Source organism: Mustela putorius, unplaced genomic scaffold (assembly GCF_011764305.1).
Source record: "Mustela putorius furo isolate JIRA1106 unplaced genomic scaffold, ASM1176430v1.1 tig00000589_pilon_pilon_pilon, whole genome shotgun sequence".
Lineage (NCBI taxonomy): Eukaryota > Metazoa > Chordata > Mammalia > Carnivora > Mustelidae > Mustela > Mustela putorius.
In genome coordinates, this window is record NW_025421425.1 from 3,075,065 (window position 1) to 3,091,909 (window position 16,845).

Genomic DNA, 16,845 nt, shown 5'->3' on the forward strand with positions numbered 1-16,845 from the left:
TGGGGTCGGAGGGGAAGTCAAGGAACTCAAGTCTGGAAATGTATCTGGGATGGACATCCAGCGGAGATGCTGGACACACAGTTGGACCCAGAGGTGTGGGATTCACGCTACAGACATCCATCCGAGAGTCGTCAGAATATAGATGATCTTTAACACCCTGAAACCATAGGAGGTCATCAGAGCTTCGGGGGAGAAGAGATAGAAAAGAGAAGTCCAAGTTCAACTCTTTGTCATTGTTGCCGTTCTTTGTTCAAAGACACTGCAGCTTCCTTTTCAATATACAAAGTTCTGTGTGGCATTTCCTAAAAAAAAATCACTATGTCGATACAGCATGTCAAGTAAAAGGCTGGCAGAGGTCACGTTTCCTTTCTCCTAGGTAGAATAGAAAGGTGTGTGGTTGTTTTGTTTTGTGAAATTCTGCTTTTCTCATTCAAGAAAAAAGTTATTGATGCCATAAAGTCAGTGACTTGGATATTTTCCCTTCTATTTTTAAACAGCTGGCTCCCTTTCCTGTCTGGTGACATTTGATAGTAAAGGCTTAATTTAACAAGGGCAATATGGAGCTCCAAATGTTCCTGCCTCAGAGAGAGTACTAGATAACTGGTTTCTGAGAAAGAGATGCCTGCAAGCTAGAAAAGCAATCAATAGTTCCCTATTTTGTTATATTTTAATCCACCAAAAGAAATAAAACACACAAACGCACAATACCTAGTAGTTAGTATCCAGGCAGTAGACTGATTAGCTATTGATTTTTTCCCCCTCTATTTTATACAGGAGCACCAGGATTTTATTGGAAGCCCCAGTTCTGTCCCGTCTGAAATGACCATGGAAGGAAAGGAAAAGCAGATATGGAGAAGGTAGACTTCTGAGTTAATGGCCTAGTTTAAATATATAAAACCCATGACAGTTTTTAAGTCATATTCGAACTAAGTATAAATATCAAATTGTGAGTTTATTTTTCAGGCCTTATCATATGCCGCGAACTTAAAAAAATATCACTGCATTTTTTGGACACAGATTGGAAGTCTGGTTTCCCTGTAAATAAATAAATGGATGAAGGTCTGCAAATGCTTTTGTTTTTCCTGGAGGATATGATGGGTATTATGAAACGGCAGGAAAAAGTAGCCGGTTTCCAGATCCCAGAGGGCTTAGAATGCCACGCTCAGGAGCAAGGACAGCAGAACTAGACCCACGTATTTATGTGAAATCTGTGTATGAAGTTAGCACCCATGCTTGGTACTCCACCTGTCCCCAGAGTGGAATCTTGCCCCTTTGTCCATCCCAACCTGCTTCCTCCCTTTCTCCCAGCCCAGAGGCTGCATAATGTGAATCTTTGGCATGGGGGGTGGTCCAGCTCCCTGCTTCTGGAACTCAAATGACACCTGTTACCTGCAAGCAGGTTTGCCAGGCTTCATGCTGCACTGACCACAGACCCTACTGGAATCATCTCTTTAACCCCGGATGCCCCAGCAGGGGGACAAATGTCTGAGGAGGCTTGTACCGCTCCCTGGGCAGGCCCCTCTGTTGACCACTTCTCCAAGCATCCGTTCCTTGGCCCAGGATCTTCTCACCTGCAGAGGGAGGAGCCAGGAAGCCTCTCTGATTGGGCTCCTCCCACTCACATGAGACCCCGTGAAGTCCTTGAACCCACTGCATGGCTCCCAGCTCCCCCACCAGGGGCTCCCTGTAGAAGCTGCTAGTAGCTGCTTGTTTGCTACTTCTCCCTAAATATCCACACGATCCACTCTCGCCTCCTTCACGTCTTCGCTCAAATGTCACCTTTCCACAACTCCTATCTTGACCTTGACTTCCCACTTAAAATCACAAGCCCTAGGCTGAATGAATGAAGCCAGACCTAAAAGCTCACATATTATGTGATTCCATTTACATGAAAGATCCAGCATTGGGATGTCTGCAGAGACAGAAAGGGGACTGTGGCTTCCAGGGACTCGGAGGAGGGAAAATGCAGTGCCTCCTTAAGGGCTATAGGGTTTTCCTTAGGGTGAGGAAAATGTGTTAGAACTTGACCGATATGGCGGTTGCAGGACATCGTGCAAATGCTGAATACCATCAAGATGGTGCACTCCCAAGTGGTGAACGCAACGTTGGGTCGATTTCATCTCAATGAGAAACACTTGCAGCCTCACAACTATAGTTTCTTTTACCCCGTGGAAGGTTCTTAACTCGCACAGGGTTCATGTGTATGTTTTGTTTGTTGTACCTACCCCCCTCTCCCGAATGTGAACCCCACAAGGGCAAGGCTTCTGTCTGGCTCACTGATACACTCCCTGGGGCCAGAACAGGCCTGGACCAAAGTAGGTCACAGATAAATCTGTGTTGAATAAGTAGATGAATCTATGATCTCCTGAATGCTTCATTAATAAAAAATATCCTTCTTATTTCTTGAATACCGAATCAGAGGGAGTTGAGTCTTTTGAGATAGGTTTAGAGAGCCTGTATGGTCTAATCCATACTGAATCTTAAAACAGTGGTGGCAGGGGAGGGGTAGGAGGGAGGTATGGCCTGCATTCATTAGAATTCCAGTCCACCACATGGAAAGCAAACAACCCGACAGAGGTTTAGAGGCTCAGGACGGTGGTATCCAGTGCTGAGGATCGAGGTACCTTTCAGTTTGCAAGGACTAGGAATGTCAACAAACATCACCTTTTCCTCTACATTCCAAGGGATAAATCAGTGCATTGGATTTAAAGCAGACGGGACAGCTGGGAAAACGCAGCCTCTGATAAACGCACCATTTCTCCACGTGCAGGTGTCCCGCCCATGGATTTGACCACATAGGCCCACCAGGAAATACTTTCTACTTAAAAATCTGAGATGTTGTGAATGTGGCGAGAACATACCGATGAGCTCCTTGTTTCTGACGTCCAAGGCCATGTTCCGGAGGGCCGTGGCCACCGCGCACACCACCCGGTCATTATCTATTCGAAGCAGCTCCACGAGGATGGGCAGGCCTTTCTCTTTTCGGACAGCAGCCCGGATATATACTGACCACTGCAACAAGACGGAAGGCAAAGACCTTAGACGCTGAGCGGGGAGAGAACCGATCAGCAAAAGCACGTGTGGGTTTTCAGACTGCTGTTTACAGGAGCCGAGAAGGTTGTATTTCAAAGACCTCGTGGTGGGATGGGTTCAATGTGGTAGGCACGTACTGAGGTGTCTTAACTTTACTTTCTGCCTTCCGTACATGAGAGGTTTCCAGGTTAATCAGTTAGCCGTACATCATCTCTCTGCTACCGGCGTCCACTGTCCTTGACTTTGCAAACCCTTTGCATGACGTATGCACTTGACCCTTTCGGATTTGGAGGTGGAAGACAGGAAGGGCCGGGTTTTGGTGGGAAGAGGAATAAAAAAGAACCCCAGAAATAGTAGAGAGTGATAAAGATTTGAGAGTAGATAACTCTTTTTTAAAGAGACTTGTGTCTGGAGGCGGGACATGGAGGTGAGTGGGCGACCATACTGCCGATACGCTGTGGGCTGAAGGACAGGAGTCAGAAAAAGGTAGGGGTGACAAGAAGTAAATACGACATTTAAAATTTTTAAAATCAAGAGAAAAAATAGTAAGAGATTTTGAAGAAAACATTTAGATCAAAATATATTGTGTCTCGGGCCATCATTCAGCGTCCAATTTATAAGGTAAGACAATTTGTTTACAGTAAGACAATTTTTTTTTTGGACTGGGGGTGGTGTGGCTTTGATGGAACACATCTCCTCTTACTACGCAAGTATACTTGCACCAGCAGGATGATAAAGCATTCAGATCCGTTTAACGGAAGGCAGGCAGGCCCAGACTTCCTGGACATTTATATACATACTTTATACTATCGTCTCGTGTTCAGGGAAGAGTGTGCACTATAGAAATCGAGCAGTAGAAGGGTTTCAGCCTGTTGCAGTTTCATTTACAATCTAAGAAAATGACATTCACGACATGAAGTTCTGGAATCTTCTGTGGCAGTGTCCTCCAGAGGACCACGGAAGGCAGAGGCAAGTCCCCACCCCTCCCCCACCAGACCCCTCCATCCCCCTTCCCCATTGGGGCAGGCACCCCAGAGCTGGCTCTCACCTGTGGCAGGCAGGGAGCCCCCTCTGGCAGTGAACGTAGGGCATACGCCATGCCTGCCACATCCTCAGCCCAGCCCTGCATGAAATATGAGATTAAAAAAACACACAACTTCATCCTGTCCTACGTCAGAAGTCATATTCACATAGTTTCTTATCACCATCCACTCATGCTGTCTGTTTTTCTCCTGCCACCACTCTGTGCCTCAAGCTCTAGGAAACCTGAGGGGGTGGGGAAGCAGAGAGAATTCACTAGAGCGAGTCCTGCTTGCCAGGAACCATGTCCCAGCCCCTCTCTCAGGGAGCAAAGAAATCCATAGTCAGAAAGTCCTAGACATGGGAAACTTCGGGGTTTGGAAGCTGCTTATTGGAATTTGGGTGTCTGGATGGGATCCCCCCCACTGAGGGAAGAAGGACCTTCATGAAAATAGTACAAAACCTCCTTCAGTGTCATTGGAAATTTCACTTGTAATTTGACATGCTGAGATATGAGTTTCATCCACTTCCTCCACTAACTGTGAACCTTCTTGTCTCCAGTGCATGCAAAAGACTAGAAACCTGAGCTTGTGCAGCCCACTCACGGTTGGTTCTCTTCCCTAAAACTAAGAAGGGAAGCGAATGGAAATCAGATATAGGGTCAGTGTCTACATATTGTAGGATGAACACCAAACATAAACTTTAATTCTGGGGAGATAGTCAGGACCTTTTAAGAGACCACAGGGAACATTCTTGATAACTTGAGCAGGCTGAATCATAAGCCCTAAGGGGACCTCTTTTGTAGTAACCCCCTACTCTAGGCCGGGGATGTTGGCTTGTACATCAGGGATGTCGTCTAGTCCCACAAGGCCTGGGGAGTTTGGCGTTAGTAGTCTTATTTTACAGATGAGGAAATCTACAAACAAACCTGTTAATAATCTGCCCACAGGGTAGATTGATTCTGGGCTTGTTACTCCACACCTGCTTCTCTTTATGATGGTGGATACTCCCTTCTTTGCCGTCACCTCTCTCTCGCCTCTACCTCTGTGCTCAGTCTCCCAGATATTGCCTTGTCCTCCCCATCTTCTTCCAAATGTAGACAGAAGGGGAACAGGGCCATACTTGAAATGAGCCAAGAAAGGGACGCTCTGAATTTATCTTCTTAGAAGTTTGGCTATTATATCCCTCCCAGATTGGGGGAAAGATGACTTGGTGTTTGGAAAATAGTGACAATCCTTTAGCTTTCTGGGAAGTGATTTTAGTGTAACAAAAAATGTCTGTGTATGGCTAAAAATGTGTATGAAGTATGGATATGCCTTTTTGGAGTGCAGAAATGGTCATGTTCTCCCTAAGATATGTTAGGTGATATGTTCTCCCTAAGGGAAAAGAGATAATCAGATAATGGATGTGATCTTACGTTAGTGATACACAGACAGTAACTCTTATTTTGAAATATTTAGTTCTTTGGGTTTGCAGGTAGCACTGACTCTTGAGGGAAACACATGAATTAGGGATACTGGCCCCCTGTGTGGTCAAAAAATTTTGCATAAAACTCTTGACTCCCCCCAAATTTCACAACTAATAGCCTGCTGTTGACCTGCAACCTTACCAATAATGTAAACAATAGATTAAAACATATTTTGTATGTCCTATGTATTTATACTATATTCTTCTTATAAAGTAAGCTAAAGAAAAGAGAATGTTATTTAGGAAACCATAAGGAAGAGAAAACACATTTAGAGTACTGCTATATTTGTTGAAAAAAAAATTATGATTAAGTGGGCCTACACAGTTCAAACTCATATTGTTCAAGACTCAACTGTATATGGAAAATTCCCAATATTGGCTCAATTTGAGACAACTCAGAATAAATTATTTAAATTTCACACAAAGCATGTTGCAAGTTTCCACAAGTTTTCTTGACATGCAAATCTATGTAACAGTGATGGTTTCTAAGTAGTCTTGGAGTAGATCATGTGTAACCCATGCATGTAACTTACATGAAATCTAGCAAGGAGTAAAAGCCTACAGGGCCTGAGAGAGAAAAGGTATTCAGGAAATGGGGACTGTTTCATAGGTGCATTGAATACAGAAACACAAAGCTCATATACAGGTTCTTCCAGAAGGGTAGTGATCTGCCCTGGAAAGCATGGCGGTCTTGGTGGTGGTAGAAAGGTATATGGGTTGCCAAGAGTTTTGCAATAGAAACAAAAGTAGGAGTATCACTGGCATAAAAATAGCTGAACAAGAGAGAAAAATGTATCATAACTCATTGTGGTTGAGGTGGAAGTCTCTGGATGGAACCTTAACTTTCTGTAAGTGGAATGAGAACTGTGCACTGAGCACACTGCTCTAGAGGGAAGGGTGTGGACCGGGATAACTCTAAGAAAAATGGTCCATGAGCTGAAGAGAGGATGTTTTGTGATTCAGAAAGAGAAGAAGGAAGAGGGGAAGGAAGAAAAGGAGGAAGTGGAGGAGAAGAATGACAAAGGAAAGATGGAGGAGGAGGAAAAAGAAGAGGAAGAGGATCTTGTCCAGGAAAAAAGAGCAGAGACATGTTTCAAATTGTTCCCAGTGACATGTTTTCCTAGTGATGATCTCAGGAGAATTTTGAGCCCTCAGAATATTTAAGCAAAAACAAGTGTGACATTTTAAGCACTTGTCAGGTACTGCTCTAATGACTCTGTATGATTTAACTCACTTATTTCCCATCTCAACCCTATGTGGTAGGCACTCCAGTTCCTTCTATCCATTACAGAGGAAAGGGAGCCACAGTGAGACTTCACAGCCTGTAGATGCTCAGTGAGGTCTCGAACCTAGAGGGCACTGTCCCAGACTTGGTGTGCTTGACCATCATTCTCATCTGCCTCTCAGAAAGGCAGGATAAGTTATACACATCTGCACTCATAGTTGATATAATCCTTACAAATGTACCCATTAATTTTGGCTTAATAATTGATGTTATTATTTTGGACTTGCAATAGCTGATTGGGCACACCTCGAAACTCCTAGGTTAAGAGCCTTCAAGTGCTGTCAGTGGAGCTCCTGGACATTTCAACCTAGCCTTGAGAAACAGCTTGCCCCAATTTAGCAGACCAAAAAAAAGAAGTTGTCTATAACTGGAATTACAAAGAGAAAGGCCTTGTTTGTGTCAGGAAAGGATCACTTTTACACATGTAATGGGACAGCAGTTCAAGCCACTAAAAGCTGTTTCTCCTCCTTGTTGCTCATAGCTCTTCCTGGAGAAAGGCTCCACCATTGTCTGGTCCAACGACAACTGCTGTTGTCAGGATGGGACAGAGCACAGAACAGTGAATGCTGAGTTTTTGTGTTTTTTTTTTTTTTTTTTTTTTTTTTTTACAATTTGATTGATTGATTCATTTAGAGAGTGTGAACAGGGGGAAAGGCAGAGGGATAGTGAGAGAGACAGTCTCAAGAAGACTCCATGCTGAGCAAGCACAGAGCCTGACAGAGTGCTTGATCTCACCACCTTGAGATCATCATGTGAGTAGACATCAAGAGTTGGATGCTCAATCAACTAAACCACCCAGGTACTCCATGTGAAAGGTGTGGACAGTGCCTGCCAGGATTAAGGAGTGGATGTGGCTGAATCTAGGGAAGCTTAATAGTTGGAGGGCCAAGTGTGGGCCAGGGCAGCACATTGGACCAGAGACAGCCCAATTACCTGTCATTACATCCCATCTGAGACCCCAACAGGACAAGGAAGTTTGTCTTGGATGAGAGGTGGCTTAGGACAAGAGATAACTCCACACTCAGAAATGGACACCCAATCCCTGTCCCTGAAGGAATATGCCTGCAAACATGCCCCCACCCCAAGTTTAGCATCAACTACAGGGGACAGGAGTAGATGAAGCCTGATAGACATCAATACAGCCCAGTGTAAGCCTGAAGAGACTGAGAAATAGCTGCATATTCTTCAGTTTACCTAGAAATATCTAGAGTTTGTTTTCTTCTTTTCCCTTTTTGTATTGGACAAAATGAGAGCTCAGAAATTAACCCAAAATAAAGTTACATGAATTTTTATATAATAATGTTCCTTGTTGTGCATACAGAGAGTTTGGTAATAAAGTGAAGTCAACACTTTCTAACCCTTTCAGACTCCGTCAATCCAATGTGGATTCTCAGGAGCTTAATTTTTAAAGATTTTATTTATTTATTTATTTATTTACTTGTTTATTTATTTATTTGAGAGAGAGAGAGAGCACATGCATGTTGGAGGAAGGGACAGAGGGGGAAGGAGAGAGAGAATTTCAAACAGACTCCCTGCTGAGCACAGAGCCCAACATGGGACTCAGTCTCATGACCCTGAGACCATGACCTGAGCTGAACCCACAAGTCAGACTCTTAATTGAATGAGCTGCACAGGTACCCCTGTAACTTCACTTTTTAAATCCCCAGCCCATCCATAAACAGGAAAAAAATTTCTGCCTTGCTTAAGCTGATTTGGTTAAGGCTGATTTATGTTCCTAAAAGGAGATCAACGCTAATATGTAATAAGCTTCTCCCTCTTAAAATCCCAATAATTTGCTAAATGACTGGGGATAGTGTTCTCTTTTCAGTACTAAATATTATATTTAGTGGCTGAACCCATGATAGGGCTAAACTTCTGAATTTGTTGATTAACACCTTTATTCATATTAAATATTAATACTTTTGATTAATATCTTACAAGGTCTCCCGCTTTAGAAGGATAGTCTGAGATTAAGTGGTTCTCTGTTGCTTGACTGTTGTCCCATTGAATTCCCTCCTCTTTTTCTTTTGATTGGTTAAAAAGCCTCATATTTTCAAACTAAACTCTTCCAAATGTAATTTTACTTTTCAGAAGCATTTTAGCATTCTGTAGTGTCACAGGACCACAATGTGCTAAAATCCTACAGCTATAAAATGAGGAACACGTTGCAATGAGTTTCACACAGATTACACAAGACTTTGAAATTTGTTTCTGAACTCGTTTATGATACCATGTTATTTACCATGGCGTATCATTCTCATAGTAAGAGGGCAGAAAGTACCAAAAAAGTTTTACTTATTCAATCTCATTTTAACTGTCAGCTTACTATAATAAGAATGTTCAGGATATTCAGAAATGGTGTGGCTTTTGCTGCACGCCTCACATTATTCTCTCCAGCGTGGATCTTTATCTGAACTACCGTGTTCATCTAGGGCTGTGGTTGGATTTATGAAGCAACTGGGCAACTTTACCACGAGGCCCTTCACATGCTCGGTTCTGTTGCGGTGAACGTAGGACTTAGGTGTCTGCTCTTTATGTATTTTATCTGTTACAGGATTACATATTTTTGTTTTCAAAATCCCTTTTAAAAAGTTATATCTGTAATGAGGAGGACTGGGAAAGAACTTCCTTGTGTCATTGCAGCAAGTAAATCATTTTAGTAAATAAAATTTTTAGTGACAGTAATGGCAGCTATTTTGTGTTTTGTTTCTTTGTGTTTTATTTTTTGTTTGTGTTTGTGTTTTGAAAATGTAAGTCAGGTTAGTACAAAAACTGAATTTTATTGCAAGTGTTTATGCAATGCTGAAAATATTAATGGCCAGGCAAGAGAACTTCCTGGGGGGAAAAGCATTTAGATATACTTTTGTTGTAGGAACAAGTAAAGAAGGCCAAGCTCAGGTAAAAGTGATGTGGGAAAAGCATTCATCCAACAAATCGCAACATGAACACTCTTTAACTCTCAAATCCTAATTCTCAAACTATCTCAAGGATTAGTAATTCTCAATGAAAAAAATGGACCTTTAAGAATGAACTTTTCTGAAAACAGAAAGGTGGTTTTTGTTTTGTTTTGTTTTGGTAAGTGTTATTAAATATGTCTTCACTGTGTGCAAATGGCATTTAGAAATGCCTTCTGGGCAACAGAATGGCATGTCTGAGAGAAAGGATGCTACAGATCTTATTCTGAGACTCCTGTATGTTCTTTAGTGAGAGGGTTATATAAATATCCCACGGATGAGGGGAGATAAACAAGAATGGGGGTTCAAATGAAACTGTCTACACCCCTGCTTTTTCAATAATGAGGAGGATTGACTGAGAAGTGCAGGTACACTCGATTTTTTATTCAATGTAAGAAAATAAAAGTAATTTAATTGTTTTTCATCCTCACTTATTAGACCCCAACTCAGAAAGTCTTTTCTTTAATATATCCCTCCCTTTTTTCTTTTAATTATGGTACCTCATGGGGAGTGGAAGTTAACATCTCATATTTTCCCTTTGGAGCCAGAAAACATGTCATTCTGTGGATGTTACTCATAACCTGGGGGGACCATGCTGATATAAACACTTATGCAAATACAGGCATAGCTTTTATTGAAGCCCTGGGTAGTAAGGTAATGGGATTACCATTGGTTTTTACTAGGATATTAAGTGTTTTATTTTGTAACATAAATTGAATATATTAGCAAATCTCTGTCCCTTGACAATGGAGAATTTTGCTTTTCTTGAATTTGGATTTAGACTACCTAATGCCTGAGAATTGTTGTTCATTGTCAGTGGTGTACGAGTGTATGGAAAGAATCTGTCTGCTGGAGGCTAAGAGCTAAGCCCAGATAATGAGAGAGGTGTGACCTTGACTCTTATAAGAGAATATTTCTGGTTGTGAATTTGTGTTCTTTTTCTGCTTCCTGCTGGTAGATGATGACCACAAGTGTAGCCTTGGAAATCAATGTTAAAGATGGCAGAACAGCCATGAATGTAGGTGAATTAATTCATGGAGGGGAGCTTCCCTCTGCACACACCTGCCTTCACATGTTACATTAGAGAAAATAACTTCTGTCTTCTATTTTGTTTTAGTCCTTACATATTTAGGGTCTCTTTGCTATAGCCATTAGCATTATACATACACCCTTGTGTATATATTCTTATCATAGCATCAATAATGGTTTTTGAAAGTTTTGCTTTCATGTTTTTGTACTGGAAGGTATTAGGGGGAAGGTACCAAGTCAAACTCAGCTTCTTATGGCAATTGTCTTCCAGCTAACAGCTCATAGTTGGAGATGAAAGCATATTTAAGTGATGAAGGATAATATCGAGTTGATTTCTAGAATCCATGCTTATTATTTAAGAATAGCATTATTATTATTTAAGAATAGCATTATAATAATATTATTATTTAAGAATAGCATTCTCCACAGAAATGAACTATATAAAAAGAATCAAAGCCACTGAGATTTTTCATAGGGCCACAAGTTCTAACCACTTCTACAAAAATGTTGTTAGGGCTGGAAGTGATCACATGCTCCTTAATTAGTCTCTTCTAAAGCCAGACTAATCCTTGAATCTTGTGGTCCCTGTCTGTGGGGTTATAACCTGATGCAGAGACTACGAACACTTGCTTGTCCTCAGGACTGGAAGAAGAGAATACTGAGTGGCATATCCTGAGCCCCACACTTCTGATCATGCTGGGACAGTTAATCTGAAGTGTTTAAGTTCGAATCCCCTCTGCCCCAACTGCTCAGGTAATTAATAATGCCAGTTCCCAGATTAGCCCATGTCTTAACCTGAGCTCAAATGGGGATTGTTTTTACAGATCGTTTTACAACTGCTGTAGGTCTAATGTGTGCCTCAGGGGTTCTTTTAAGAACAGGCTGCACCTTCTAAACACCAACCCAGAATCACCTTTATATGTAATGGGGCCCAGCAGATTCCATATGTTGCCTCCCTATCTTCTCACTGGCATAGTTGATTATGAGAAATCAGCTGTCACTCTTCTCTTTGTATGTACAAGTCTTTCCCCCTCCAGCTCCTTTTATACATATGTATGTATGTGTATGTATACACACACACACACACACACACACACACACACAATGTTTCTTAGTACACTTGACATACAATGTTATTCTCTGGCTGATTTTAGGATGCTCCCTTTACTACTGATTTTGAGCACTTTGAGTAAGATGTATCTTAGAGAAGCTTCTTCATGCTTCTTCCACTTGAGTTTCCTTGAGCTGCCCTGCTTGTATCGGTGAGTTTAAGGTTTTCATTACATTTGGGAATTTTTCAACTATTAAGACTCCAAATATTTTTTTCTGTTCTCTTTCTCCTTTCTCTCTCCTTTCTTTTGGGTATTTCAATTACACATATATCAGTCCACCTGACATGGCCAGTTGAGGTCACTGATGATTTGAGGTTTCTTCTTTTTTCTCTGTGTTTTGTTTTGGGCAGTTTCTATTGAGTTCATTAATCTTTTCTTCTGCAATGTCTAACCTGCCACTAATCTTATCCCATGTGTTTTTCATTTCAGACATTGTATTTATAACTCTAGAAGTTTTATTTGATTCTTACTTATTTTCCATGTTCTAATTAACTTTTTGAGCATAAGAAATATAGTTACAGCAACTGCTTCTCTGCTAATGTTAATATCTGTGTCAGTTCTGAGTTGATTCTGAAATGATTAATTTTTCTTCTCATTATGAATTACATTATCTTCTCTATTGGCTTCTAAGGTTATTTTCAATAGATGCCAGACATTCTTAATTTTAATCTGTTGGGTGCTGCATATTTTTTGTATTCCTTTAGACATTTTTAAGCTTTGGTTAATTTACTTGGAAATGATTGCTATTTTTGGATCCTACTTTTAAGATTTGATAGGATAGAAAAGACTGGATCATATTTAGTCCAAGGCTAATTATATGCTCAGTGCTGGGAGGCAAGGCCCTCCTGAGCACTCTACCCAGGGGCCCATGAATTACAAGGATTCCCTGTCTGGTTCTCAGGAAGGCACACTATACTCATCCCTACATGAATGCCAAGTTTCATTCTCTCTAACTACAGGAGGCTCTTTCTTCAGGTGTGGGCATTTCCCTCACATGCATGCATCCAAGAGTTGGTATTTCCCTCACATGCATGCATCCAAGAGTTCCCTGCAGAATATTTGAGGGGGATACTCTGCAGATCTCTAGGCTTCTCTCTGTGTGTGGTTTTCTCCTCTCTGGTACTCTGTCATGTGAACTCCAGTCACCTTCAGCTCCCCAGCTTCCCAGCCCCATCTCCTTAGCTCAGAGTCTGCCAAACTCCTCTGGGGTTTCCATTCCTGGTGCCATGGTGGACAAACTGGCTCAAGGCAGTGAGCTGGGGCAGTCAGAGGGCTCATCCTTGCTTGTTTTCTGATAATTGTTTCCAATGATCAGAGAAAATTGTCTCTGTGTCTTAAAAACCATGGTTATATTTCCCTAGGTTATTTTATTGTTATTATTCTGCCATAAAGGGAGGAAAATCTGGACCTCCATCTTGGCATCTTGCTGGAAGTAGGAGTCCCTCAGGTGTAGCTGTTTCTACAGCTTCAGAATGGAGTTCTAGAACTCACAGCTTTGGAGATCAGATTATTCGATGACAGTGATGAAAGTAATGCCCCAAACCGGGTTTATTACACATATGGCATTTACAGCAAAAGTGCAGTCCTTGCTATCAGGACTACTTACTGGGGTCTTATGAGGAAGGCAGCACTAAGTCATGTGTGATTAGGGTCAATGACTTGGTTATGACCTGGATTCTCTCCATTTCTTCTTTCTTAGGTTTGGCCCATCCAAGTCCTGCTTCAGGTTGGTCATCATGTCCCACTTGGTGTGTTGTCTCTAGGAGCCTGCTGATTGGGCAGGGTCCTCAGATACCCTCTGTGTTTATTCTGACCCAATTCCTAACCCATTAGGGATCATGCTTCAGGGCTCGTTTTCACCATACTCTTTTAAAACTTTGTTTTTTTTTTTTTATTTAAGCCTTATGTTTTATATCACACCATTAGCTAGAACAAAGACAACTGTCAAACTATGATTTCTACTTTTATTTGTTGCATTCCACTGATACCCTGTGGTTCTCGTCTATGGGATACTCCAACTGCTAAGCTACACTAAATTCATTGTCCTTCTCAAGGCTGTTACCCTGACTCTAGTCTCAAATTTCCCAGTTCTCTTATTTTTTATTCATATTGGCCACATGGCCAGAGATTCTGTTTCCTTCTACACTACATCTATGTTGCTATCATGTTATCTCATTAAATATTAACAGCTTAATATCCAAATGTCCCTTTATTCTATCTTATTTTAAAAGTAAATGGGCACAAGAATAAGTCCTTTGAAACTGGTCACATTTTAGTGGAAATTGGACTGTAGAAAGATACCTAATATATCTGACTTAATAATAAATACAGATATATTTCTATAGTTCAAACTCTTAAGTTTTCACTAAGTTGAATTACAACAGAAATAACCCGTAAGTGGTTTTTGAAAGAGCATTCACTCACATTTTGGAAATCTTTAAACTACTATATCCAATTGTTTTAAGATTCTGTGACAAACAAAATAATTGTACTGTACATAGGAAAAAAGGTAACTGAAGTCCATATTGGCCATGAAAAAAATACATTACTTTGCTTCTGCCATAATACCATTATGTTTTTCTGATGCTCATAAACCAAGTAATGAGTCTCCTAAAGTTTAAAAAGTATTTAAGATCATTATGAAGATCTAGTTTACTAGTCAATTTGTTGCAAGAAGAGTTTGCATGACCTTCCTATAAAGAAAAGTTATTGTTTCAGATGATGAGGTCTATAAAAAGCTGCTTCCATGTAAAATTCCAGTCTTTTACCTTCTCACATTTGTGCTTTTGTTTGGGTCATAAAAAGTTAAGGACACCAAAAAAAAAAAAATGCCACTAAATTTCAACAGTCACTATAAAAATACATTATTAGTACTCTAGATTTCAAATGATAGCACTGTCCATATGAAACTTGGTGCTGTTTTGTGTCCTAAATCCATCTTTTAGTCATTCAAGATTTTTTCTTAAATAAAATAAATTTTTAAAAGGAAGGATTTCTCTGTTTGGTTTTTGTACAAGTTATTTTCAGTCTTTAAAAAATTATAATCATTTATCAATTTATAAACAAATTTTAAAAAAATTATAATGATTTGGCTTAATGATAACCTTCTTAAGTGATCCCTATGGATTATCTATCTTCCCTTTTCATATATTTCCTTACCATTTAACATGGCATGTTAATAACGTATACAATAAATGATGATAATGTGACTATTACTCATGCTTGTGTATTATGTTTTGATAAGAAAACTCTTATGTAAATAAAATATATATATATATATATATATATATATATAACTTATGTATATATATACACACACATATGTAACTATATACAAATATTCTTTAACAACCCCTTGCCTGCCTGAGAACTATCTCACTTTTCTAGGGTTATTAGGATGGTGAATGCTTCTTATAGAGTAAGGTTGACAAAACTCTTGGCCCAACTTAATGACAATCCAATGGCCTATGGCATCTTGCTTCCATCTTTGCATCTAGTGCCATGATTGATCTGCAAGCTGTGACATGAAGTGGCCACAGTCTTTTCTGTCTAAAGAGGACCCATCTGAGACAATGAAGTGCTATAATTTGCTCAGGGTCAGAGGGATCGGAAAAGGCAGAGACTGGGTTTGAATTGTGATTTGAATCAAAGCCTCTTAAATTTAGAGGGAGAGAAGATCTAAGGGTTAGTTCAAGGAAGTGATTCCCATTATTATCTTTCTCCTTGTCTTGCAAGGCCCTATTCTGGAATTCTGCCTGATGTGATTCTTCTTTTGAAGCTTTTCTCCAATTGAGAGCAAGAGATACCTTCCCTTCAAGGCTAACTCAACCTGAATTCTTTCAGGACAACATCAGGGACACCTATGGGCAGACAGGAAAGGGATGATGATGATGTTCATTCCTAAGACTCTCAAAAGAAGGAATGGGCCCACACAAACATCAGCAGCCAGCTCCTGGGAAAAGTTGTTAAGGGCTGGCCCCCAAGAGCTGTGATGTCCCAGGTCAGAAAGAAGGCAGTTCTGTAGCTGAGACCATAGCAGTGGAAACAGAATGATAAGTGAGAGGCTACCTGAAGGCAGATGTTGGAAGCTCTAACAAGAAGGGAGGATACAGTTGCATGACGATGCTGAGGGCAGTATGTGCGGTGCCCATGGTCCTAGGCTGAGAACTCTCCGCAGCCAGGTGTCTTATTAACATTGTTATGAAGAAAGTGAACTCTAGATAGTGACTTATGTATATCTTAAACCCCAGGCTTTGAATTAAATGAGTGAAAAATGGATGGCAGAGGCCCTTTGATAATTTCCTTTCTTGATATTTTCGTCATATGCCCTCATTCTAGATGGTTACACTTTTTTATGTGGTAAAACAAGTTAGCTCATGGAATGGCGAGTGACCAAACTCAAGAATTCTTTGCTAGGGTGAATCCTTTTCTACCCAAAATGAGGGTCATGGAAATTTTCTGTTAAAACCAATCAGGGATAACCCATGTTTATAAGAATTCAGAGAAAAAGGCCCTCCCAATCTCCTTCTTCATTGTACATTTGCTTTAACATTCTGGCCAAAGAGACCTAGGAATACTATTCTTCTCTGTAAGCCCATGGGTTAAAAATGAAAGAGGTTCTTTCCCTTTGAGGACAGGACCAACTACAACATTATAGGGATTCACATGGGTTTTGATAAAAAACGCTTGGGTATTAGCTCCCGTAACAGTCAACAATAGAGCTTTGAAAAGCATCAACATGTCACAATCTCCCCTGAAAACAAAATAGCTCAGCTACATACCTAGAATGGAAAGCATATCACAGCATTTTCAATGACTATACTTACATCTATCCATCTATATTTTGTAGTGATTTTCAAGGACCCCTGAGCCCTTGAGAATTTTTAAAAGGGATACCTTTCTATGTCCAAGAGTCCAATGTAATTGGTCTTTCCCTAACATTCTC

At 40.6% G+C, this 16,845-nt stretch overlaps 1 protein-coding gene across 3 annotated transcripts in view; it reads right to left on the reverse strand.

The window, feature by feature from the left end:
• Nucleotides 1-16,845, reverse strand: part of CTNND2 (catenin delta 2) — a 900,906-nt gene that overhangs the window by 95,282 nt on the left and 788,779 nt on the right. For 2 of the 3 annotated variants that reach the window (XM_045082021.1, XM_045082023.1), the window contains 2 exons: nt 4,082-4,156; nt 2,862-3,012 (listed from right to left, as the gene is read on the reverse strand). In XM_045082021.1, coding sequence (XP_044937956.1) covers nt 2,862-3,012; nt 4,082-4,156 — 226 coding nt within the window. The remainder of the gene's footprint in view (nt 1-2,861; nt 3,013-4,081; nt 4,157-16,845) is intronic. The other variant, XM_045082022.1, reaches the window with a different exon arrangement.